The sequence below is a fragment of the Colius striatus genome, chromosome 15 (assembly GCF_028858725.1).
Source record: "Colius striatus isolate bColStr4 chromosome 15, bColStr4.1.hap1, whole genome shotgun sequence".
NCBI lineage: Eukaryota > Metazoa > Chordata > Aves > Coliiformes > Coliidae > Colius > Colius striatus.
This window is the reverse complement of record NC_084773.1, coordinates 5,367,189-5,393,000: the sequence shown is the minus strand read 5'-3', so window position 1 is coordinate 5,393,000 and position 25,812 is coordinate 5,367,189. Positions and strand designations below refer to the sequence as shown.

General features: G+C 44.6%; 1 protein-coding gene across 3 annotated transcripts in view; it reads left to right on the top strand.

The window, feature by feature from the left end:
* Positions 1-25,288, top strand: part of HEMK1 (HemK methyltransferase family member 1) — a 29,390-nt gene extending 4,102 nt beyond the window's left edge. For all 3 annotated transcript variants that reach the window (XM_062008600.1, XM_062008602.1, XM_062008601.1), the window contains exons 4-11: positions 1,221-1,314; positions 14,338-14,490; positions 16,447-16,511; positions 19,799-19,848; positions 21,118-21,223; positions 22,283-22,378; positions 24,146-24,259; positions 24,559-25,288. In XM_062008600.1, the coding sequence (XP_061864584.1) occupies positions 1,221-1,314; positions 14,338-14,490; positions 16,447-16,511; positions 19,799-19,848; positions 21,118-21,223; positions 22,283-22,378; positions 24,146-24,259; positions 24,559-24,595 (715 nt within the window). In that variant the 3' untranslated portion in view covers positions 24,596-25,288. The remainder of the gene's footprint in view (positions 1-1,220; positions 1,315-14,337; positions 14,491-16,446; positions 16,512-19,798; positions 19,849-21,117; positions 21,224-22,282; positions 22,379-24,145; positions 24,260-24,558) is intronic.
* The last annotated feature ends 524 nt before the right edge of the window (positions 25,289-25,812 follow it).

Here is a 25,812-nt window from a genome sequence, read left to right as displayed (position 1 = left end):
AAGAAGTGAAGGATGGTGCCTCTCAGCAGCTGAAAACATGGCCCCAGAGTTCAGAGGGTCATAGAATCCTGGAGGTTGACAGGGACCTCTGTGAATCTGGTTCACCACCTTGCTCAAAGCAGGATAACTAGAGCAAGTTGCTCAGAGTGCTCTCCTGTGCAATCTGATCAAGGTGAAACTGCTTTAGCAGGATTGAGTGATCTCTGGAGATCCCTTCCAATCCTCACCATTCTGGGATTCTGAGAGCCATGCCTTCACAGATTCAGTTTTTAACATATCCGAAGATACTATTCAGCCTCTCTGGGTAGCCTGTTCCAGTGTTTGACCACCCTCACAGTGGTTAAAATGAGAGAGGGGGAAAAAAAAAGGTTAGAAGATTTGGTTCTTAGGTTTAAATGGATTTTTCTGTATTTCATCAGTGCCCTTTGCCTATCTTTTCACTGGCATCATCCCACCTGATACATATGGTTGTTGATGGGATTTTCCTCCCCTGCCCTGCTAGCCTGAGCTTCCCTTCTCAAGGCTAAACTGCCCATCTCTCAGTCTCTACTTGTACATCAGATGCTCCAATCCCTTAATCATCTTAATGGCCATTTGTTGGACCTACTCCAGTCCGTGTCTCTCTTGTACTGGGAGGCTAGTGCTCCCAGTGCTGAAAAGAGGGGAAGGATCCCCTCCCTCAACCTTTTGGCAACACTTTGCCTAACATAGCTTGGGAAGCCATTGACCACCTTTGCTGCAAGGGCACGTGATCAGTTTGTTCACCTGATCCCCTAGGCCTTTTTTATGTAGTCCATACTTCATCAGCCTGTATATGAGGATGTTACAGGAAATAGAATCAACACCCTTAGGAAAGTCAAGATAAACAGCATTGATAACCCTCTCATGCATTGAGCTAGTCATTGTGTCACTGGTGGCTGTCAGGTCAGGAATGATCTCCAGGATATTTGTTCCGTCACTTTCCCCAGTATCAAGGTGAGGCTGACTGACCTATAGTTCCCCAGGTCCAGTGCCTGATAAACTCTTGGGGAACTGAAGCTCTCACAGCTCCCTTGGAGTGCACATGCATGTTGCTTGTGCAGTTGAAAGCCTTAGGGGTATTTAGGTGCTCGCCCTTGGAGGGTTGTGTGGTTAATCACAAAGCAGGCATGGTATTGAGAGCTTTGCTGTGTTACAGAGTGTAGTCCTAAAGTGTTCACACTTGCTTTTGCCTGCCACAGAATGCCAGTGCAGTATGTGCTTGGTGAGTGGGACTTTCAGGACCTGACTCTGAAGATGAGACCCCCAGTATTTATTCCTCGGCCAGAAACAGAGGTATGATTGCGAGACACGTGGCAGGGGTGGGCTTGAATCTGAATTACATCGTGCAACACAACCATAGCATTGTGTGAAGGCATCCAGTGTATCATGAGGAGGTCAGATTCAGGTCAATTGACTCAAGATATATTCAAGTCAGGTCAGATGAAGGTCACTTCTTTTAGAATAGAGGGGGATTCTAAACTTAAGATCTGGAACCCTTTGCCTCCTGTCTCAGAGCAAGAGATATGGCAAACTAGTTTATCAATTACTCAGAGATCCATCTCCACTGAGGAAAGGACTTGGCTTTCTTTCCTTATTTCTTCTATGATAATGACTTCTAGAAGTTCAAACTCTGTATTTTTATATCCTGGTGGCTTAGTGCTTTGATACAACAACAAGGATCTCAAAGTTATCCAAAGACTGTGAGCAAAATGCTGTGGTAGAAAACTTCAACTGGAAAATGGACTCTAGGAGCTTGTTTGTCCATGTGGAGACTAAACCAGTGCAGGCTGGTAGGAAATGACATTTACCACCTGTCCGATGGCTCCACAGTGGTTTCTGGACAAACACTGGAAACTGAAGAATCATTTCCTGAGTGGTTACAAAGCAAAACAGGTCTCCCAAGCAGAGGCCAATGCTGTAGAAAGAATAGGAAGGCTCTTTCAAACAGGATATCCCCTACTGACAGTGTCAGAAGAGACACTGGGGGCTGAGTGGGCTTTGGAGATGGGAAGACCACCTTTGTTTTTTCTAGGGGAGGGATAGTATTGGGGATGTATGAAGAAAGCGGCACCTCACTATGGAGAGGATGCAATGTGCAGAGTCCTTTGACACCTTTTATTACACAGAGGATAAAAAGCAAAGGCAGCCTGTGCTTCTTTGAAGAAGAGAGTGCTGCTGAAATGCATAAGAGAGTTCCAGATGATTTAGAGGGAATCAGCACAGCTACCATTTAGACATCCTCTCATCCCAGCCTGTAGAAGAATATTGAGAACCAGAGTGTGGACTTGGTGTGGGGCATCAGTAGCATTTCACTGAGAGCCTAGTGGGCCCTGAATCACAGTACTGACACTTGTGTTCAGAGAAGGTGTGAGGTCTCTGTTGTGTCTGGATTCTCTCACTTTGTGATTAGGTTTGGAGATAGGGCTTTAAGGAATAGTTTTGCCAGTTGGAGCCCAGTGGTGGCTGGCTTTGTTTTTGTCAACAGTATTTCTGCTACAGTTGATTCAAGAGAGTATTTCCAACCTCTGACTGCCCATTAATTTGTGGATGCAACATGAACATTAAAACCAGGGAGAACTCACATGTTCTGCAAGTCAAAACATCTGCTGGCAAGGCCTCCTCTGGTGCTGTGCTCTAATTGTCTCTGTGCCGTGCCAGGCTTCAAACAAAGGCCTATTGTGTGGACTGGAAGCCAGGGTGGCTGATGCCTGAGGGTATTAATTGTGCCCACATGGGAGATTTTGGTAAAAGCATCTCTGCTGTCCCAAACTGAAATGCAGTGCTGTGGAACATGCTGTGTTTGAAACCATGTAATGTACCCTGGTGTACAAATATAGTATAAACAGCTTAACCCAAACTTTGTCTCTCTGGGAAGACTTTATTTGATGTGTCATGGTACCTGTTACAAAGGCACATTTTCATCACATTTATTATAGAAGGTTCATGGTGGTAACTCAGGAATGGAGCAACTGAGAGTTTTCTTGTGATGTGATGCTGGGGAGGTTACTTGAACAGAAGAGAACAGGGCCAAAATCCAGGTCTTTAGCAGCACCTGTCAGGACATTGTTTTAGGCACATGCTACTTCCAGGATCCATGTGCTACGTGTAACCTGTTGAACAAAGTGAGCTGGTGTCCAGATCCTTTCCTTCTGCGAGGAGGGAAGAGTTGGTCCTCGCTGACCCAGAGCTCTGTGCAGTGTGTTTGGGGTTTGCCTGTGGTTTCTTTAATCATACTTTACTGGACTTCACAACTGCAGTGGAAATATGTCCTTTGAAAGATATTGAAGTTAGTTGCATCTATTGCTCAGCTTCTCTTTAGAATTTGTCTGCAGCGTTCTTAAAACCAGTAGTGCTGAAACTTTTCACCTACTAATACCCATAAATAAGCCTCATTCTTTAGGAAGCAATTCATCTTCAACATTGATGTCCCTTATCTGGGACTGCACACAGAAGCCATGTGGCAATGACTTGTCTGTGGCTAAATTGACCTGTTAATGCAGATACCCAATGCAATATTTGATTTCTAGTTATATTTATGTAGGTGCTCCTACTTGTTGATTCAAAGAGTAAAAGGAAGAGGAGCCATCTTTATCAGACACATTTTCTTCTCTGGTTACAGCAGGAGGGTTATGACTTGCTCCCAGCGCGTTGGTAATGGCATGAAGGCAGACACAGTAGGACATAAGCCACCAGCATTGTTTCAGTCCTGGGGACAGAGAGACACACGCAAAAGCAGCTCAATTGTCGCCTTAATTTTGCCCTGTGTGAAATTTGCCCCTTTGTAGTCTATTTAGTTCTCTCTGGTAGCTGAGCCCCCTTCTGTTTGCTCCCTCTGGGAATGTTTTTCAGCATATGTGGCTTTGTTGTTCTGTTCTGTGGGGAGGTGACTGCCAGAAAAAATTAGGAAACTAGCAGGTCCTGTTTAAGTTCAGAGGATAACAAAGCTGATTGCATTCAGTCAGAACTCCTTGATGTGCAGAGGCGATAGATACTTCTGTGAGCACAGATGTATTGCATTGGAGGAGAGTTTTGTTAGGCAGTCCTGTTTCACCCTCTTCAGTTACCTGGAGAAGAGCAGAGCTTTGCACTCGCTGCTGCAAGCACTTGAGGGGGTTTGCAAGGGTCTGTGGGACATGGAGTCCTGCCTGCTTCTTTCCTGAGACCATCAGAGTCAGGCTTCTACTGTGCTAAAGGGCTTGGACCAAAGTTTAGAGGTGTACTCAATCTTGTGCATTATCTGTATGTGATTATTACTGTCATGTCAAGGATTCCCTCTCTCAACATTGCTCAGTCACTGTGTTAATGGAGAATCACAATGATGGGGATTGGAAGGGACCTCCAGAGCTCATCCAGCCCAACCCCCTGCTAAAGCAGCTTCTCCCTCCATCAAGGGAAACCTCCAGAGAAGGAGCCTCCACACCCTCCCTGGGCAGCCTGGGCCAGGGCTCCCTCAGCCTTTCTTTGTGTTAGCAAAACAGTTCTTTTCCCAAAGCAAGGCCTTCCAAAACTCGAGCAGCAGCCTTGTGGTTCAGAGGACAAACAGGACAAAGAGAAAGAGAACTCAGCCTCACCGTGAGCTCGTTACTGAAGGGCTGCATTTGGTGCGGGACTTGCCAAGGCCCGTTACCTCTAGAGGGCACTCCCGGCTCTCGAGGGCTCTGTTGCCCGTTAATTCTTGAGCATTTCTTGTTTCCCAGCCCCTCCTCTCTCCGGTGCCGTGTTTTAAAGCAAATGAAGGCTTATTTGTTCAGTGGGAAGAAAAATGGTCATTTGTATCCCTTCCAGCTACTTTGTTGGATAGAGTCAGGTTTTGTTTTTGCTGGAGGAAAGCTGCTGTTTGGAGAGCTCCAGTCCTGCTTTGCAGGATTGCCACGTCCTACCATCCACTCTGACCCTCAGGCCACGCAGGAGTTCCTCCCGTGACACCTCCTTGGCCTGTAGTGACCTCAGCACAAGCTCACACCCTACATAATCTTTTTGTGTCTTGGCTGTGTTGTGGTGGTTGTGTCATGAGAACAGTCCATTGCCCTGTAAGGGAGGGATACTGTAGGACGAAGATGTGTGTTTAGCCTGAAAGACATCTTGGGGTAAGACGTTACCAGTCTCTGCCTTTTCTAGTAGTCATGCAAAAAAGATAGTGGTGGCAGTCTCCTGTGAGAGAAAGAAAAAAGACTTAGTGGGTCAGATTATATTGGTCTGTCTAGTTCAATGTGCTGTGCTTGACTGGGGCTCGTAGCAGATAGTGGAAAAGATAGCAAGGATCCGCCCTTCTTTTGACAGTCAGCAGTTAAGGCCTGTTCTCAGCCAAAGCTGGATTTGGGGCCATCCTGCTTCTTAATCACTAATGGATCTGTCCTCCATCAACTTGTTTAATCCTCTTTTGAGTCTGTCTTGAGCCTCCATGACATCATCTTTCTAATTTCATATTGTAAGTGGGCAAAGTGTTGTCTTTGCTTCTGATGCTGCCTGCTCATTTCATGGGAAAGCCCTTCTTAACTGCATAACACACAAACCATTCATGCCCTCTATAGTAATTGTAATTTTCAGTCCTGTTGCTGTCTAACCAATTCTTTTTCCACCCGTGATTTTCAAGCTTTTAACTTTTGTCCCAAGATAGATTGTTTCTTTCCCATGATGACATGCTCATAAGCCCAAACCATTGCTGTTTCCTGGCACCTGTCAGCTGAATGGCAGTCACAGTGCTGCAGTGTCCTGTGAAAGCACTTGAGGCAAAGATTTTCTCAGAGAAAACCTTTCATGAAGTATAACCTTACTTCTAGCTAAACATAATTATTAACCTCTCAGGAACATTAGGCACACAGAGAAAGGAGGATTTTTGCTTCCTGATATGTAAATACAAATGCACAGATTGCAGGGTGGGGTCTTTCTCCGGTGCTTTATGTCAAAGCAGTGTTCCCTTTTCTGTTCTAATCCGTGCTAAAAGGAAGTTTTTGACGCAGATGGCCTTCCGTTTCCCTGATTTCACTGCCACAGGCAGTTCCATTTCACAAAGGTCGAAAGGTCACACTGTCTGGTGAGTACAGCCTTTGATCAGATCACCTCTGTGGTTTTGCCTCTGACCAGTAGTCTCTTCAAGAGAAGGCTTCTCTTTTCTGTGCTTCTCTTTTCTGTGTCACTGGCTTTCCAGTTTGGGAAACTAAAAGGAAAAGCCCTATCTTGTGCCCTTCGTTGAAATCTGTACAGACTCGTATAAGACAATTGAACATAAATGCAATAGATCACAAATCAACTGCTCTTGGTCAAAATGTAGCTGCAAACTAACATGCTGAAGTGGAGCATTGCTGCTGTGGCCTCACACAGATCAGGTTTTGTCCATATGATAGGCGATATTTTATCAGTGTGTTGGAGGAAAACAATGTTTTCTGAAAGTGGGCTCTTGTTGCTGCAGACCATTTGGAATTGCCCTTTGAGCTAGACTCAAGTGTTTACCAGGATCATATATGCAGAAGCAAATAATGCATCCTGTGCCTTGTGGCTGAGGGGCCTCTGCTGCCAGAAGATCTTGGAGAAGCATTTGGGGCTCTTATTCTGACCATGAGCACCCATTTTCAGTGGGCTGCCCAGCAGGCTAATGTGACCCTTGCATGTGTTAACAGGGGGTTGCCAAGTACAGGTAGCAGGATTAAATAATCTGTGTACTGCAGTAGTTAAATAGTTGCAAAACTACCGTGTCCAGTTATGTTACTGACTGGATGAGAAAGAAATAGAAAACTAGGTTTGGGAAAGAACCAGGAGGTGGATTAACAGCTGGAAAGATCTGCCTTGTTATAAAAGACTGTTTAGCTCATCAAAGACAAGATTAGGGATTAATTACTTGGCACGGGAAGCAGAAATGTATAAAGTCTCTTTGGTTTCATAGACAAGTGTATAATAAACACTATAAATGCAGGCCAGAAGGAAAGGCACACATCTGTAACAGAGAGCATAACTAATTGGTGAAACAGTTTAGCAGGAGTCTCTTGCTGGCCACTTTAAAATTGGGACAGGATGTTTTCCCAGAGCAGATTTCTTCTTGTTCAAAGGGAAATGAAGGAAGAAACAGGGTTGTTCTTGGCTAACTGGCCAAGATGAATGATGGCAGTAGTTTATTCTGGCCTCATATGCAAGAAAAGAAGGCTGTGCTAATGCAGAGGATTACTTCAAAGTTGGTGATTTCCAGGACACTCAACAATGTAAATTTAAAGCTAAAATCTGTGCTGAAGGCAGAGAAAGCCACAGCTGTTCTTTAAAGTCATGCATAAACCTGTTCCTCAGGTTAACTTATGTAGACTTTCCAAGTATGTTCTCACAGATCTTCGTGTTGTTAAGGCTTTTAAATTTTTTGGCCCTGAAAGAACCTTATAAATTGTTTAGCTTTTTCATCTCCCTTTTCCAATTGAAAGAGGGTCTCCGTTTCTTTGAGTTTCAGCTGCAGAGCTTTAGCTTTATTTAGAGCAGGATTTAAGACTAGAACTGGAGAAAAAAAAACTATAGAATGCTTGTAACAGGAGTGTTGGACTCAAAAGGGATTCCTGCATGAACAGGATAAAAAATGTCCATTTGCTGCCCCCCAGCTTCTTTCAGACATCCAAGTAACAGGGATTTCAGAGCTAGGGATTAGTGAGCTGGACCAGGGCATCTGTTCAGATGCTGTATCTGACGATGGTTAATACCAGTATCTGCTGAGAAAGAAAATGTCTTGCTTCTGGAGAGATGTGCCTAGCTAGAGGTTTGTGCTGGAGTCCTGGGATATGGCTGTTTTACAGTTGGCTTTAGTGATGTGCCTCTCTTGGGCATTGGCTAAGCTTAGATGTGACAGCTGTGGTAACTTGTCTTGGACATTGGGCACATAGGGATTGCAAAGGCTGCTGCCTTTTGGTGAAGTCATTTCTGGTTGCTGTCACAGCCTCTCCTCCAACAGACAAAACTGCTCAGCAAGGTCCCTGACACATCAGTAGCTGCTTCTTTTGTATGTCAGAGAAGCCAAACTCCCTCCTCAGTATTAGGTGAGCCTTTACCTGTTTGTCTGTCACTGCTTCTGCCTAAAGCCACCTTTTCTTTCAGGATCTGGAGTTATTCTGGTGTTTTGTTTTCAATAGGTGTATAGGGGGAGTTTCGTGGGCTTTGTGCAACATTTTCTCTTTCCTACTGTGGTGCCAGGCAGAAGAGCCCAGGACAAAAACAGTGCAGTCTGCTTGCCCACTAAGTACTGGGTGGGCTTGGTGGCCTGGTGTTGGAAATAGGGCATGTGGCAAACATCTTCCATGGCCATTGGTATGGAGCTGGGCTTCCAGCTTGGCTTCCTGGTGTTTTGTCATGTGCAGATTGGCAGCCAAGCGGACAAGCAGGAGGGGAGGGATGATTTGGTTAATATCAGATCAGGCTGTATGAAAAGACCTGGATTCTAAGAACAGAAGTTTCTGGAAAGCACAGAAATATGTAAAACTTTCCCAGGAAATGTGTGAGAGCAGAGAGGTTACCTAGGTTCCTTTGTGTCCTTCTCTTCCCTTGTCCTCTGTGCTAGCCTGGGAAGTTAGAGCTTTTTGCCAACCTGACCCACCATCCTGGAACCTTGTCTTCCCTGCTTTCCCCAGAGCATGAAAAAAGGATACACAGGGAACACACTGTGAATTTGTGACCTCCACCCTTTCTTTTCCCATTCCTCTCCTCATCTTGTTTTTCATAGCCTTGTGATTTTAATTGCAGAAACATCAGACAGGCCATTCATTGGTGTTGGACCGATTGCCTTGACTCCACACAGCTCTGTAACCACCCTTAAGCTGCAAGAATCTCTGCTGTTTCCTCCTGACTGACTTGGTGCTGAAAGATGCCTGACCTTGAGCTGTCTGCTGGTTGGAGCTGTGCAGCTGTGGAGCTTGTGGTTTAGATGCTGGCAGACAGTGTCCTCACGCTTTCTTTGTGCAGCTGTGGTTCCAAGAAATACAGTGAACTAAAGACCTGGCCACAGAGAGGGGGAGGTAATACCAAGAACCTGTCAGAACATGAGCGGGTGCTGGGGGGAGAGGTTGGGGAACAGGAGCTGTGGGTGGAAGGGTGAGGCAGAGGCTCATGGGAAGCTGGAAGTGTTCACAAAGGTTGTTTCACTCAACCAAGAAGATGTGGGGGAACCAATAAATAAATGACAACGTGAACTTAGGGTGATGCTGGCAGCGAAGCGAGACTTCCTGGAGTCACAAGGTGAGAGCAAGCTGTCAGTGGCTTGGCTAAGAGACAAAAGCTTAAGAACCTCTGAGTGCTGGAGATAAAATAGCATGAGAAGCAAACATTTGTGTCCCCTGTATATGGAACAACAGGTAGTAGATCTCTTCTAGTCATTGCAAGCTCTTCCTTTGCTAGTGAGGACCAGATATCCTTCTTGCTCCCGAGAATGTCCTGCATTTTTCCCTGTAGATTTCTGAATTCACTTTTGGCAAAGACACAGAGGGTTGATAACCTCCTCCCTACTCCATTTTGTGCTAAGCAACAGAATGTAGGTCCCTGAAAAGCCAACACTGGATGCCTGCATCACCCCCAGCCCAGTGCAGTGTAAAAACCCTTCCAAATACATTGCTTTGGACCCTGGCTTACCACCCCTATGAGTGCAGATGTTTCAGAGCTGGCTGCTGGTCTTGACTTAGTCATGAATACTTATTTGCACAAAGTCCTGTACAATGGAGGAGAACAGGAAGTTCATTGATTATCTCCCTAGGAGAGTTTGCAACATGCAGAGAGATTGGCATTTAGCCACACTGGTAACTGTAGAGCTGTGAGCTCGCCCAGTTCCTAAGCCTAGCCTATTGCCCTGCTGTCTGCCTGTGACAGATGACAAAATGGCCCTGGAGCACACTGGCGTTGCTGGCGTGCCCTGGAAAGGCACGTGGCAATCCTGCAAAGCTGTGAGGGGGAGGACTGCTGGGGAGCAGTTTTAGCCATAACATAAGATGTGCTCCAAGGGACAGGGGTGGCTACTGAGCTCACCCTTCCACGTGACTTCTAGCTCTCCCTATCAGCTGCTTGAACATCTTTGTACACTCATCTATGGAATGAAATGTGCAATCTGCTCCTGTACTCAGATGACAACAGCTCCGAGTCGTGGGGGCTGCCCAAGCCACGTCCAGGCCCTTCCACTTTTGTGCTGTTGCTAGCAAAAGCTGAGAGAGGATTTTGATTTCTTTCTGGTTTTGTCTGTTTGCTCTTCAGTCCCTACACTCCTTCCAAAAGTGACTTTTGCTGGAGGAAGGATCTTTTTTGCACAGGCTAGGGGAGAAAAGCTCTTCAAAATGTTCCATTTCCCCACTCTGATACAAATATCACACTATGTATGTGTACACCAGGCTCCAGGATCAAAGTAGTTCTGCCAGTACCTGTAGCACTGCTTGGCAGGATTTTAGTGTGGGCTGTGTTGTTACTGACAATAAGGACACATGCTGTTAAGTAATTTTTATAACTCCCTAGCTGAGCATTCATTGGTTTAGGTGCTATGGGTGAGGGTGGAATCAGGTCCCATTTCTAAGACACTTCTTGAGTTTATGATTTTCCTTGCTCCTTAATACAGCACTTTGGATTATTTTTAAGAAAATATATTTTTTTATCTACAACAGTAAAAAAAAAAAAAGGCTGTTCAAGAGCAGCAAAGCACTGCTTGTTTAGGTGATGTGGGAATCTAGTTCTGATCTTTGTGCCTCCTGTCAGTTGCCCTCACGCAACTGTAGACCTGCCTGTTCCTAACTGGAGCTTGGGTACCCCATTTCCACAGTCTGAAGTGGTGTCATTGGAAACATGTGGGTGAGGCTTCTGGAGTACTGGGCTCAGTGCTCTGCTCTAATCCTCCTTCATGGGTTTGGGATGGTCACTGTTTTACAGCTGCTCATCTGGAAAATGGGGGTTGTAAGGATAGATGTTAGAGATCTCAAAGTGCTGAGCGTGCTTCAGGGACAAAGCACATGAGCAATCCAATTCATTGTTCTCTTTTTGGAGGCTGTAAAGACATGCTGATTGTGAGGTCTCTTTTTTTAAATTAAAAAATAGCATTTTTCTATAGTGAAGGACATCCCCTGAGTGTTGAATCCTGTGAGTGGAAGTCAGCCCTTTTGAACAGCTGTTTCGGTTTAGAGTGCCAGGTTGTGGAGAATTTACCCAGCACATTCCAAAAGTTAATTACCTGGGCTGCCAAAGTGTTTGATTTCCCAGTGGAATTTTTGTAACTTAATCTCTCAACCTTTAGAACTGGTGTTCAAACTGACTGTTAAGATGGCTTTTAGCAATGGTGGCATTATATTAGCAGGTGTTGGTGCTCTCTTTTCAGTCTGAGACGATTTGAGGAATCCTACAAGATAAAGACCTCAGCCTTTGGTCATCTGCTCTTGTCCCAGTTTCTCTGTGTCTGGGACTGGCATCTCTTTTTAAGCACCTTCTGCCTTCCTCTGCTTTTCACCAGCTGTGGCTTTAGTCAGATTCTGTACAGAGGTAGGGAATGTCTGCCATGCAGGGTATTTTGCAGGTTTTGTACAAACACTGTAATGCTTGGCCAGAAATACTTCATCATAAAACCCAAGATGAGATTTGAAAGAGGTTCTGCTGTGTTCTGCAAAGTAATTTATCAGTGGTGACTTCTTGGAAACAGTGTCCTTGGAGAAACACAGCTTTTGGCTGGATCCCTTGCTAAAAGATGAAAAATACCGAGAAGAATCTGAAAAATACCGTTTCAAAACCATGTTGGATAACTTAAGCATGGTTTCTGAGAAGGAAGCCCGGTGTGATGGCAGTGGGATAAATGAATGTACTCTATCATGGTTTCTGGGTTTTCTTGATTCTTTCGCAGGTGTTGGGGAAATGTGGTTTTCATGTGAAACCTGTAAATGAAGAGAAGGGCCATGGTTAATGCAGAATTGCAACATTTCTTATTCCAGTGCATTCTGTTTTGTCTGCTTGCTTTTAATACATACTTAATCACAAATTTGCTTCAATATCGAATAATCTCTACTAGTAATTGTTTCCCTGATTTGTCAGTTAGAATTCACCTTCTGTTTTGCTGTCAATCAAACTTGTTTCACAAAAGAATTTCTGTTCATGATGACCTTTTTGATTGTAGTAAGATACTAATGTCTGGATAAGGATGTGGTTTCTTTAGGCTGGTTTATTTTTAGTATTCTTTAAGGATAAACATGTATTATGAGAGCACTTGCCTTTGCCTCTGTAAGAAGTATGTGAAATAAATAACAAAGATAGTAAGGCAAAAGAGTCAGGAAGTAGGATGCAAAGCCTAAGTAATACTAACATCACTTTAACAATGAAATCAGTCATATTTAAACAGGACATTTGGCAAGCACTCTAAAAATACTTTCACTGTGGAATGTGTAAAGTAGAAGTTCCGTGAAAAACTCCAAGCTTGAAATCACTAATGATAAACCTTAGGGAAGTTAATAAATAGTGACAATAGTTTTATTGTATGGAAGTTACATTCGGACGTTTGTAATCAGTAACTTGTGCTACGCTGTGATCAGCTCTGGAGACAAAGGGTTCTTCTGAGTTACTGTAGACATTTCTTGGAAATATTTGTAAGTGACCAGAAGTGGCTGGTATTTAAAGGTGATTTAATGGCCAAGCAGAATGTCTCTTCTTCTGTGGTCTTGGAATCATCAGCACCTGCTACCCCAAACCAGCTGTGGTTACCATCTCTGGCTGTCTCCTTTGCAGAAGCATTTTCAAACTGATTCATCTGGAGCCATTAGCTGAAAGGCAAAAGCTATTTTCCCACAAAAGTGGGTAAATAAGGTGCTTATTTTTTCCCTATTTGTTTACTTGTTGCTCTGTGAGCATTAGTAGTCCTCTAATGGTCTCCCACAGTCCTGTTGGGAGCCTGTAAGAAGTTTTTCTCCCATAATTGTCTAGAAAAGGAATCCCAGAGCAGCAACAAGGAATCATTGATTTTGGAAGCTGTTAGCAAAACTCTCCTATGAGTGCAGTGCCAGGAACAACATGGTAACCAGAGCAGGGCCCTGCTGTGTGGCTCCTCGTACCTGGCTGAGGCTATAGCTTAGGTATTGGTCACCAAACGTAGCTTTGCAGTGAAGACACAGCTGTCAGAGAGACCTTTCAGAACAGTGCCATCCAGCCTCTGGGCTGCTTTTCCTTCCCTCTTGGGCTTTTGGGTATGAGCACAAAACAACTGATTGCTGAGGAGCACTGAAAGCTGTAGAAGGCAGAGGGCACAGCCTGGAGAAGCCCAGTGACTGCTGTCATTCAGTATCTGATCAGCAAAGTCATGGGCATCTCTGACTCTTTCCAGCTCAACAGATAGAAAAGATTTGAGAGAAAACAGTATCAACAATTGAAGCTGCTTGTTGCTAAAATGACCCTGAAGGACCTGGCTGTGAAAAGGAGCCTAAAGAAAGTTGAGGGGCCAGTGACTCCCAAAAGGCTATTGTTGGCAGAGCCAGACTACTGGAAGAGCAGCATAGCCTAACAGAGATGAAGTGAAAATGGCAAAGGCTCAGAAAAGATGACTGAAGAAGTAATATTAATGTGAAAATACGGAGTGTTCACACATTCAAATCAACCACATCTTCCCTTTTTACTTTATGCTTTCAGGCTCTTTCAGCAGAACAAGTCAACAGAAAAAAGGGTTCTGTTAAAATGGAGTGCTTCAGAGCTGCCTGGGCTTTGTGAGGCCCAGAGGAGATGGATGGGAGGGAGGAGGCAGTGATGGCAGAGAAGTGTACGGATCTGGGAGCATGGAGGAAAAACTTTTCCATGTGACTTTATACCAACAAAATGTAGCAGGAGTCCATGATCTGAAATGCAGGCAGGGAGCTGCTCATTGGATAATTTATTAATTCATTGCCTTTGCTTTTCCTCATCAGGCTGGGTTATTGATTTAGATGCTGTTAGGAGCTGTACCTGTGCCTCTGGATTACGTACCAGACTGAGACAGAGCAGAAATCTTACATTTTGAAGCTTACAAATTCTGAAAGCTGGAATTTTGAAGTAAATAAAATGGTGTTGCAGAAGATAATGTGCTCCAGCTGTTTGGTTATTGTTTTTCCCAACAGTGCTAGAAGATTTCAGAGGATCAGTGGGAAAATGTACCCCGAGGATTTAGTTACTAATCAAAACACCCTGTGGGGGAGATAGAGCAAAAGTGGCTTCTGGTGTGTCAGTTCTACTGGTGCCATCTGTGTTTTTAGAATTAGCAACAAAAATACATTTCATTGGGTTACAGAGTCAAGAAATGTAACCTCCAATTCTCAGACCACAAAGGTGTGAGTGCAAACAGCTCCCTTGAAAGTTGTATTTGTTTGGTTGGGTGTTTTTTAGGATCTCATCTCTTTAGTTGTGGAGGAAGAATCTCAGAAACGGGAGAAGAATTCCAGCCTCTGCTTCCCAGTTCCTACCCCTCATCCTGTGATCCTGGAGATTGGCTGTGGCTCTGGAGCAATTGCTCTGAGTTTGTTGTGCAAGCTGCCACAGGTGAGCTTTATTTCAGTGCTCATGGTACAACATATGATTGTGTTACAAGATAATTACACTCTACAAGGCTCTGTTGAGACTTCACAGACAAACTACTTTGCTTCAATGGGACTCCAGCAGCTAAGGTCTCTGATAGTCAGGCTCTGCAATTTCATGCCAGGTAGCAGAGGGATATTTAGAAATTGCTCTCCCCAGCTGTCTGCAGGAGTAGCAGAGACATAATCAAAATGAAAGGAGCATTCTTCAGCTGTCACAGCTCACTGTTAATCACCTTATCTTGAAGCACTGGTGCGTGTTGGTTTAAGCTAAAATCCTGGGCTGTGGACAAGAGAAACTGAGGCATGGGCACACAGTCAAATGTATGGGGCAGTCATCTCTCTAAAAAACACCTCACTGTGAATCAAAAGATCTTGTCTCTAGGAGATTGAAGACTAATGAGTACAGACACAGAATTGTCAGTACTTGGCATCAATATGACAAGCATATGTCACACTGCCACAACTGCCAACCCACATTTTTCAAGTCTTCTGTTCGCTAATAACGATCCCCACCTTTTGGACAAAGTAAAAAGAACAGGAAGGGGACTGAGATCAGAGTGACCAAAGCCCTTCTTGCTCCTGGTTATCATGCTGCTGGTAAACAAAGAAAACCAAATCCAAGATCTCATTTCACGTGGCTAAGGGAAAGATATTTCTTTCCTCAGAATTGCAGAGCAGACAGTTGTTTCTTGTGAATGAGAATTACCTTGGCCAACTCTTCCTCTTGTAGAGTTGTAGGACTGTATAAGAATTGGAGGTTGGTACCTGTGTTCCCCCTCCCAGTGACCCAATAAGGTTAATGCTTGAGCTTCATGAACTCAAGGTATGATTACTCCATTGTCCTGAGCTTTACTTCATGCTCTTTTCCTTGCCTGTTACATTAAAGAGCTGGGTCAGTGTGTTCCTGTAACTGATAATAGTCCTTTCCAAAGAAGTAAGGAGCCTTGACTGATTGAAGTTAGTGGCAGCCATGCTGACAGCTCAATGTTTACATTCTGTGTGATCTCTTTAGTGTTTGGCACTGTGGGACTGAGAACAGAGCAGCAACTTTTCACTTAGAGGTTCAGCTGTGTCCTTCACCTTAAGGGTGAGGTTCATGTGTGGGAGTGCTCACCTCAGGCTGTGAAATTAATCCCTGTAGGAATGGTGGCCAGTCACACCATCACCTCCAGATGCCAAATGGTTTCTTTAAGCATGCTTTCCCTACATAAATATTTACCAACATCTGTGGTTAAAAAAACATTAGGCAAAACCAAGTCAGACCTTTGCCTGCACTCTTCCCAAGGTGGAATGGAAAGTCAAACATGTCTCTAACCATGTAGTCCTAAGCTCTAAATGGAGAACTTGCAAATTCTTGACACACAGTCAGGTACATGCAGTCAATACACACAGCGAATGTGCTGTAAGGTTGCACTGGGGTAACTAGGCGAACAGTGTCTGCACAACAGATGGAAAACACCAGAACCTCTATCCAAGTGATTGTCTTAATGCTGGGAAGGGTTCTGTTCTCGTTAGACAGGAGAAGCCTATGACATGACCTCCCTTCACCCTATGTCTAGCTCAGTCTAGCTGCAGCAGTGAGTCTCATGCTATTAAGAGCTATGAATGATATGAGTGGTACGAGTCAGTGTGACTCCATTGTTGTCAGCTGAGTTGGTTTGGTCAGAAGCCTGTCTATTTTGGAAGACTGCTGGCAGTGTTACTGACTGTTTTCTGTCATGTTAGTGGCCCTATTAGAAGTGGCTCGTGTTCCTATGAATGCCCTGAGGTGCATTCTTCATCAGCTATTCCTTTTAGGAGCTGAGAGTGAATAATCAATTGTCAGTTTTTATCTTGCATGTCATTTTGGGCAGAGTGTATCTGCTCAGGAACCTCGATGTTGCAATACTTGTTTGGTGGTTTGTTTTTTCTGTCCCAGAGCCGGGTGATAGCCATGGATAAGGAGAAGGCTGCTGTGAATCTCACCAGGGAGAATGCACATAGGTATACAAGCCCATGTATTACCCATTTTTTGTAAGTTGTTGTTTAGGAGAGACCAAGAGTCCTCAACATTTGGACATGTGGTTCATTTTTATCTCCACTGGAAACAAGAGAATGTTTAGTTTGTTGAGCTCCTAAAGCGTGTGTGAATTCAGGAAGAAAGAAAATGCTTGTATTTACCAGAGTGTATTTTTCATTTAGTTGTGAGTGTGCTTTGCAAAGACAGCAGCCTAAATAAAGCAACAGTACTTACATGCTGTGTGTCTTCCCAGGGCTTTCAAAGTGTTTTGTGATAACTATTCTTTTCTCTTTCTATGAATGTGGGAAACTCAAGGCAGCAAGTAGTAAGAGTACGTATGTCACTTAGGAGGTTAAAGACAAGCATAGCTTGAGCCTTTCCCTCTCTCATTTCTGGTATTGTTACTGCTGTGCTTGCTTCTGTCATTGCTCCTCTAGAACAAAGCTTGCACACTGAAGTAGCACTTCCCCTGGTGTGGTGTCCCTCAGGATCCTCCTTGCAGCCTTTGGTTTGGTGAGAGTGTTGGTGCTGTGGCTGGATGTTGGGAGCTGCTCAATCAAACACCTTGTGCCTGAAGTCAGGATAGACCTGTATCAGGTTGACTTTGGCCTTCCCCAGCTGATTCTTCTTGACTCAGGTTATTGTGGACTGTCACTAAGACAGCAAGCCCCAGAACTGGAATCTGAGAATACTTGAGAGTCCAGGATCCTGGTCTTTGTAGGCATCATAAAAGGGACAGAGCTCTGATACATACTCGTATCCTCAGTAGAGGATAGAAGAGCAGTCTCAGAAGGATTCCTGTTGCTACCTCTTCTGGAGCTACATCTGTGAGGCTGGAGTGCTGCTCATCAACTGACATTTCTGCCCAGGGCCCACATAGCCCGTTTTCCCAAGCTGCTGTCAGCCCTGGGATACAGAGACAGGCTACTTCTGTTTCTGTCTGCACTGAGCTGCATCTCTTCACTTCTTGTAACTCAGTTCCAGCTCTTAAATGAGTCTGATATGTAGGAATAAGCCCTTCCCAAACTTGCCACCTCACTGTTACCCTTGGCCTTATAGTCCAGTAATAGGGAAGAGGAGCAGAGATTTCCTCCTGTATCAGTATCAAACCCAGTTCTGTTGCAGTTTTTCACAGATGCAATAAAAGCTGGCCTGATCTTTGCCTACTTAGTAGGTTATTGCTTTGACATCTGGGAAAAATTACCTTGCTTATTAATATTGCTTGTTGGCTCAAGAGGGGCTGAGGGAGTGTAAATGCTGTGCCAGAGAACCTCATATTTCTCTATGGAGATTTTCATTGCATCCTTGTGATCTGCTCCATGGCATGGTGCCCTTTAGCTCTTGGGAGAGAAGCCAATAGGATAAGCTGTGTTACTGCTTCACTGAACCCAGCTTGGTTCCTGGCTTCATTTCAGAGCTCCTTTATCATAGCTGTGTTTCCTGAATGCCTATGTGAGTCTTGCTCTCACTAAATCAATCCCAGTGCCAGATGGCCCATCCAGACAGACTGTAGATAGATGCAGGAATCTCTCCCTCCATTTCTTGATGCCTGTGTATGCTGACAGGGCATAGGCCCTCAGGAAAAGCAAGTAGGACTTGAGTGTAAGGCCTTTGTCACAGCGTGCTCTATGAACCCCACTGGGTAGCCCTGGATACACTGAGAGCTGGGAGTAAAACTCTGCCACTGTGGTGAGAGGAGAGAACATACTGGGAAAAGCTGGACAGCTTGGCATTGACTGAGGACAAGAGTTTGGGGACAGTGCAGACTCTTTGCCACAATGTGCTGTTACTGGTCTGGGAGTGGCATCTCCTGTGGGAGACTTGAAGCCTTTCTCCAGCAGCAGATCTTGCCAACCTCCTCTTTCTGGCTTTGCAAAGCGCTGCTTCTGACATTGCTTAAATGTCTTCACAAAAGGCAGAGGCAAAAGTGGTGAGCAAAGAGAGGTGTTCTGATGGGTGGACCATGGAGCTGAGGAATTAGAGGTTCTGTTCCTTCTTTACTGTCTCATGCTCTCTGTTTCTGTGACTTCTCCTGTAACATCAGGCTGCCACCAAGCACCAAGGCTGCTTTCAGACTGTCCTCTCTTCCTGTCCCAGTCAAGGGAGTGTTGCTCAGAATTCCTAAGATTTAAGGGGATCACCATCTCAACTATTTCCCCCTGGCAGGGAGCAGCATATTCTGTAGCATGTTGGCATCTGGGGATAGAACGTGCCAGGTTGTTACAGACTGGAGCACCATAAGCACCATGGAGTGCCAGTCTGGCAGTCTCAAGGCTGTTCTACCTTGCATTAGTATAGTGAGTCAGAGAGATCAGAGTCTTGGCCAAGATCTCTCCTAAGCAATACTGAGGCCTTTATAGACTTATTACAAGTAGCAAGCCAGCATGCTTCCTTGCTCACTTGTCACAGATAAAGGAGAGGCGTCTGTGTCTTCTTGTGCCTTCAGGAGTTTTGCTAGTCTGAGCACCCTGGGAATGTCTGGCTGCAATTACTGTGCACAGAGATGTCAGGGGCAAGAAAGACAAATCATAAGTTAGGAATTAGTATCTGAGAGATCCGAATGTGTGTTTTAAATATGTTATAGAGTACAGTGTGTGCATGGGCTGTCCCTTCTCCTAGCTCTGTGTCTGGCACAGGGCTTCTGTTGTGCTGCATGTAGTGTGCAGTAGCATCACCCTAACATTGATATGTGAGATGAGAGATAAAGATGCCTAAAAAATATACTCAGATACCTGAACAATGTTAAGATCTAGATTAAGGAGACTGGACAAAAAATATGGCCAATGTGAGCTTGTTGTCTCCAGTGCCATTGGCAGGTTTACCTATCTGAAGCAAGTCATTTGTTGTGGGGTTTTGGAGTGGTTAATTGGGGGGAGGTGTTGTCTTTGGGGTTTTTTGTGGTTTTGGGGTGTTTTTTTTAGGGATGACGAGCTTACCTGGGGGAGGCCTTGGAGATGTGGTTAACACACAGCAAGGTTAGAGAGTGTTGCTGTATGTATGGCAAGGGATGATACATAAAGGTATAGGTGCACAGGACCTGCACCCTGGAGTCACTGTGAGGGCACAGTGGGCACTTTGCTTTGAATTTTGTTCCTTAAACAAAGGACAGATCCTAAACTGCTCCTGAGCTTGAGAAGAATCCAGTGGGGTAGAATATACATGTTTCAGATAAGAGATGAGATGTTTAATGATCTGTCTGTAGAATGTGCTGTTCATTAATGTACACAAACATGCCTCCTAATCTTTCTTCTTTCTGTTCTGAATTTGACAGGCTGCAACTCCAGGAGAGAATCCACATTATCCACCATGACATTTCATACAGTAACTCTTTTTTCACTGTTGTAATCCCCTTTGTCTTTCTCCCTTTTTACTTTGATGGGGGGAGGCAGGTGTGAGAGACAGTCAAGGGTCCCCTTTGGGATGCAGACATCAGGAGGGTGTGGAAGTTAGAGAAAAAGGTCAGTAAGAGGTGAGACAATGAATGTTTTCACTTCAGAGATTTCAAGGCCAGATGATCAGCTGAGAGAAGTCCCTGACTCCATCATTAGGTAAATTGTTCTTGGATTTAGGTGTTCAAAGGTTGTGTCTGAGCTGGTAGTCCAGGTGGTCTCTAGTGTTACTGGGGAGAGACAAATATGTGCAGAGTGTAGTTCATTCCGTGCTGCTAGTCAGTTTAGATTAAACACCCAGCCTTATTCACCTGAAATTAGGTGAGCTGAGCCACCTGTTGTCTTCCCCAGACCCATCTGAAAGCAGTTAAAACTACTGTTTGGTGAGGCTTAGCCATTTAAGTAGATATGTGCTTAGCAGTTTCTTAGCTATGGAGTCAGGATTCGTTCCTACACCTTTCTGACACTTGGTTTTGCCACTGTGCCACCTCTTCGGGGTGTGTCTGCACAGTCTTCTGTCTATCTGCAAATCTGAGTTTGTGCTGCCCAGACTCCAAACAGCAGTGAGCCACCCAGCCCAGAAGCCATGTAGCTGTGCTGGTGTTGCACCTGCTTGGGTAAGCCCTGTGCCAAGAGCCTGGCCTGAGGACAGTGCCACACTCACATGGCTACAGGATGTCTGATTCAGGGCTGGTATGTGGCAGTCCAGGCAATGTCATGAGTGGAGTGAGCTGCACCTTGTCTGCAGAAGAGCAAACCCTGGGTGATACTGCTGAGAAGGCCTGGTGCTTTGGCTCATTAGAGACCCCTCTGCAGCTCTGGTAAGAGGAAGGGTATGCATCTTGACAGCCAGTCTGCGCTCCCACTTAGGTCTTTGGAGGCTCTCTCCGATTCCAGTTGTTGCTTTAGATTCAATGGGCACAGAGCTCCAGAGCATCACAGTCCTGTGGTTTGTAATATATTCCACTAAGTGGGGCTGTTGATATGGAAAAATGCTACTTTGCCTGTGCTTGGCTCTTGCATTCAAGGTGGGAGAACGAGCAGCCCAGTCTGTCCCCAAAAGAAAGAGGATAAAATTGTATCAGAGAAACACAGAGCTTGGAGAAACTCATGAGAGAACATTCCTGATAGGATTTTGCCCAGAGCTTACATGGAAAATTGCTATGGCTGAGAGCTGGTTGTGATTCTTTTTCTTTTCTAGGCTCTGCCAAACAGCTGCTACTCTGGGGTCCCTTAGACTTCATAGTCAGTAACCCCCCATATGTGTTCCATGAGGACATGGCTTCCTTGGATGCAGAAATCCTCTGGTAATCAGCAAAACAGATATTTTTCCTTCTCCTGTTCCTTGAAGCAAGGTTTTCTGTCTGCTTCCTCATTCTGCACAGTTGCACACAAAACATGCAAATGCAGCATAGGTGTAAGTGGTGTAGGTGTCTTTAGGTGGTATGTTATAACACAGTGTTACTTTGATGCTGCTTCCAGGTCTGTGAAACAATATCAAAGTATTTTAACTCTTTATAGAAGTGAAAAGAGCACACACTTTGAAACAAAACAAAAACTGTCTCCAAACAAAAACTGTTTCAGCGACCTGATCTAGGTGAACCTGCTTCTGCAGGGGGGTTGGACTAGATGATCTCTAAAGGTCCCTTCCAACCCCTCCATTCTGTGATTCTATGTTTTTCCTCTTAGAACTTTTTTTGTGTGTGTGTGTGAGTTTATGACAGAAAGTACAAGTAATCTGAGCAGCTTTTTGTGATGGGAAAAAAGCTTGGGTGGAACTGTGGCTTGTTCTCTTGCCAGTAGTTGTCTTAAGCAAACAAACCCACGCAAACACGAATAAGCACTTCTGAGATGTGGAACTACTTTGTGTGTGCTAGTGCTTCCACAGAATTGATTGTCATGCACCCAGCTCTGTACAAGATGTGCACCAGAGCAGGTTCTGAGAGGTGAGCTTTCTACACCCTTTTTTGCTCGGATGGGTTTGACGGCAGTCCCACCTGGTTGTTGGGACAGTTGCAATAAAGCAGGTGATCCCTGCTGTACAACCCACTCTCTCCCTGTCCAGAGAGAACAGATCCACAGGTTGGAACCATGTGACTCCAGCTGTAGTTGGCTTGTAACTTTTTCAGGAAGAGTCTAGGGGATGTTTTCTGCTTGTGTTCAACACATTTCTCAGCCTAGTGGTAGCTGCCTCCTTACTCCCTGCATTTCACATAAAAGCTGTGAGTGCTGTCACCTGCTGCAGCAGCACTGGAGTTCAGGTGTGTGAGGTGCACCTTTTTGCATGGAGAGGGGGGCAATGTATTTTCAAGGGATGTTCATGCCACAGGAATTTCTGCTGATGGCTTCTTATTCCTGCACTCCAGCTATGAGGACCTTGATGCACTGGATGGGGGAGATGATGGAATGAAAGTCATCAAAACAATTCTGGCTCTGGCCCCTTCTCTTCTGAAAGATTCTGGGTAAGCACTGTTCTGGTACACTTTTATTCACTCTGTTCACTTTTATTCTGTTTCTTTTCCATACAGGAAGGTACAGGAAAATAGTTGCAAAAATGTCTCCCCTCCACTGCCCCAATCTAATAATAGTTTAAAAAATGTCACATGTAACAGAAAAATTACCTTGAAATTGGTTAATAAAGGGATATGAGTGTTTCATACTTATTAGTGAAGACAGAATCTTTAAAGGTCAAAGCAGCAACAAAAAGAATATGAAAGAGAGCAGCAGAGAAAGAGAGTGGGGACAAAAAAGAAGCTTTCTAAGCAGAATAACTGATTGAAGGAGAAGCAATATAGAACTGTGTGAGAATGGATGTAGGTGTCTACTTCCATTCCACCCTTTAATTAGGGGAAACTTGGTTCTTTTTCCAGGAGACACAGCTGAATATTGCAGGAGAAAGATGATCAGCCAGGGATAGTTTCTTAGTGTTAAACTTTCTCTATAGTTAATTCTCAAAAGAGTGGGTTGGATGTTTTTCCTTGTTCTTTGGCGGGTGGAATCTATTTTGTGCCTAAAGATTAATGTACTGATGCCTAAAAGTCTGTTGTGCCAGGACATTCACCTACCCTGTTGAAAATTCCTGGCATTTTACCAGCATAAGAGAGGTCATTGAGAAGCTGCTGTTTTGAGAAGAGAAACAGCAACATTGAGAGGCATACTGCATGCAGAAGAATTGATTCCTCATGCTTTGTGTGACCACAAGAGCAGAAGATGCCCCTCAGAACTTCCCAGCAACAGATATTGGTCCCATGGGGTTGCTTGTTAGGATTAATTTTTTTCCTCTCTTTTTGCCTGTATTATAAAGAGAAGCCCCTGTTGAAGACTGGAAGTTTTTTAAGGTCAAGAATGAGATCCACACCCAGCTTGTTGTTTGTTTGGTGAATTTATAGGGAGTATTCAGTGTGGGACATTTTAGGAGTTACCAGCCTATGATTGAAGCTTGCCCTTTTCTTTGCCTGTTAAGCTTGTGTCTTGCTGTGTTGTCACCGACTGTAAGCAGTTCCATCGTCTCCATATGCCTGTAAGCTGTAAATTTAGGGTGGCTCTGCCTCTTTGTGAGAGTGGAGACTGAGAAACAGGCCCATATCATAAAGCCCAGAGATGGAAATAGCCCTGCAGTGTCCAGGCCTGGTCCTGGTGCACTCAGGATGTCTCATTAGTTCCCTTATCCCTGCTGCACTCTCTGTTGTCCTGTCCTGTGTGTGGGTGTGAATGCTGGTGGTGTTCTCATAACTGATTTAAGGAGGCTTTTATTGTGAGAAAATGTGTGCACTAACTTGTACTTTATGACTCTCGCAACTGGGACAATGTCACTTTGCTCATGCAAAGAACTTCATACTGCCAGTGCTCAGTGTTCAGGTGTTTGCATCATAAAACTTTGTTCTATCCTTTAATCTTTGGGGGCTTCAGAAAGACAGAGCTAATGATATCTTTGTGTGGAGTTCAAAAGGGATCCTTACATCTCGAAACAAGGGTTTAACTGCTCACACAGAGGAGTGCCATGAGAATTACTCCCCAAGATCAATGCTTTCTCCCCCTGAAGGAGACAGTTGGAATCTGCATCTTAAATGGACAGCTCTGATCTGGTTTAGGATTATTGCATTGCAATGTGTTTGCTGACCTTTTCGTTTCCTATGCTAGTAGGAGCCATCCAGAAAGTCTTATCTTGAATTTTCTCACCCTAAACATGTGCATCTACCCACCTTCTACTCCCAAATGTACCCTTTCAGGAGTGTTTTTCTGGAAGTTGATCCCAGACACCCAAATATGGTGGAGAAATGGCTACAGGCACACCCCAACTTACTACTCGTCCTCCGTGCCATTCACAAGGACTTCTGTGGCAAGTAAGTTGTCTTTACCTGCAGATTTTTGCTTCAGGTATAGGTCTGTGTCCTTTTGTCCTGGTTTGGGCTGGGATAAATGTACACAGCTGAAGCTGATCATTAATAAATTAGGGACTATCTCAATCTTCTCATGTCCTGAGGTAGTCTGGCAAGTGTTTCTGAGTCTGAATCTCTGACACAAGTGACAAGCTCTGGTGAGATGATTGCCATTGGAAAAGTGCTGCTTTTATAGGATGGAGGGGAGGGAGGTGTGTTGTCCTTAGCAAGACTTAAAGCTCTGGTCATTGTTTTCCCCACAGGCCTAGGTTTGTGCACATCCAAAAAGAAAGCAGGTGACAACTGTACCAGAAGTAACTCATCTGGCTGTATGCTGACAGGCACCACTGAACAGCTTGTGGAAAACTGTGTGGCAAAGGAAATCTCCACTTCATTGCCCAGTGCACTGAAGTCTCCATGCAGTGGCAGACCCTCCCCATTTCCTGATGCAGACTTCATCCAGAGGTGCAGAAGTTCAGCAGAGCACGTAGAACTTTTCCACCTTCCTTGGGGAACTGCATGCAACTTTTCAGTTTGATGTGCTAGAGTGCCTTGTTAATCTCAGGACCCAGGATGGAAGAGTTCACAGCTCCAAACACTTCATTAAAAATCCAGCTTCTCACCATGTCAGATCACCTATCTGACCTAAAAAGAATCTCACTTTTTTCTTATTTTTGCCCTTGAGATACATTTATACAGCATGTGACTAGAATGGAGGATAGGTCCAAACCCTGGCTTATATTGACACATGGATTTGCAGGATAATGGGACCTAACTAACCTGCACTCTCAAATTAATTTCTGTTCCAGGATGCTGATGCCCTGGAGCAGATCTCCAACTCCAAAGCAACCTTTGTTTCCAAGTCCTGCTGAGTGACATGTCACTGGAAGATCAGTGCACATGTTGCACCATCTGAATCTACAGCACCTGGCACTTGGTGGATGCTGCCAGAAACAATCAAAACAGTGTAATAAAGATTTTACTTCAAATCAGTGTCCTTACAAGAATTGCTGTGCAATTATGTTTTCAAACATGCTAGCAGACCTGAGTAAACATCTGGCACCCACACATTGCTTCTAATAGTAACAGAAATGCCTGACTTCCATGTAAGGCATTTAAATGCAAGACTTTACAGAGAAGGCCAGAATAGCTGCTCCAGTTTTGAAGACAGAGAAGTTGAGGAAAAGGACCTGAAATGCCTTATACAAAATTTGACAAGCAGCTCACTCTGGAGTAGGACCCTGTTTCTTGACAGCCACGGGAATAGCTGAGGTCTGTTTCTTTGGGAAGGATGGCTCAGAGTAGGGCTGCCTGAAGCAACACTGAGAGAAGTCCCTGAAATGGACAGCTACCATCATAAATAATGGCAGGATTAAACTCAAGCTGTTAATTGTTGCTGCTGTTTCCAGCATTGCAAGTTCCCTGAGTGACCATAGCTAGCCCAGGAAGGAAGGACAGCAAGCAAATGAAAGGATCTGGTCTGCCAGTCTGAATGGAAGCAGTCGCTGGGCCACTGA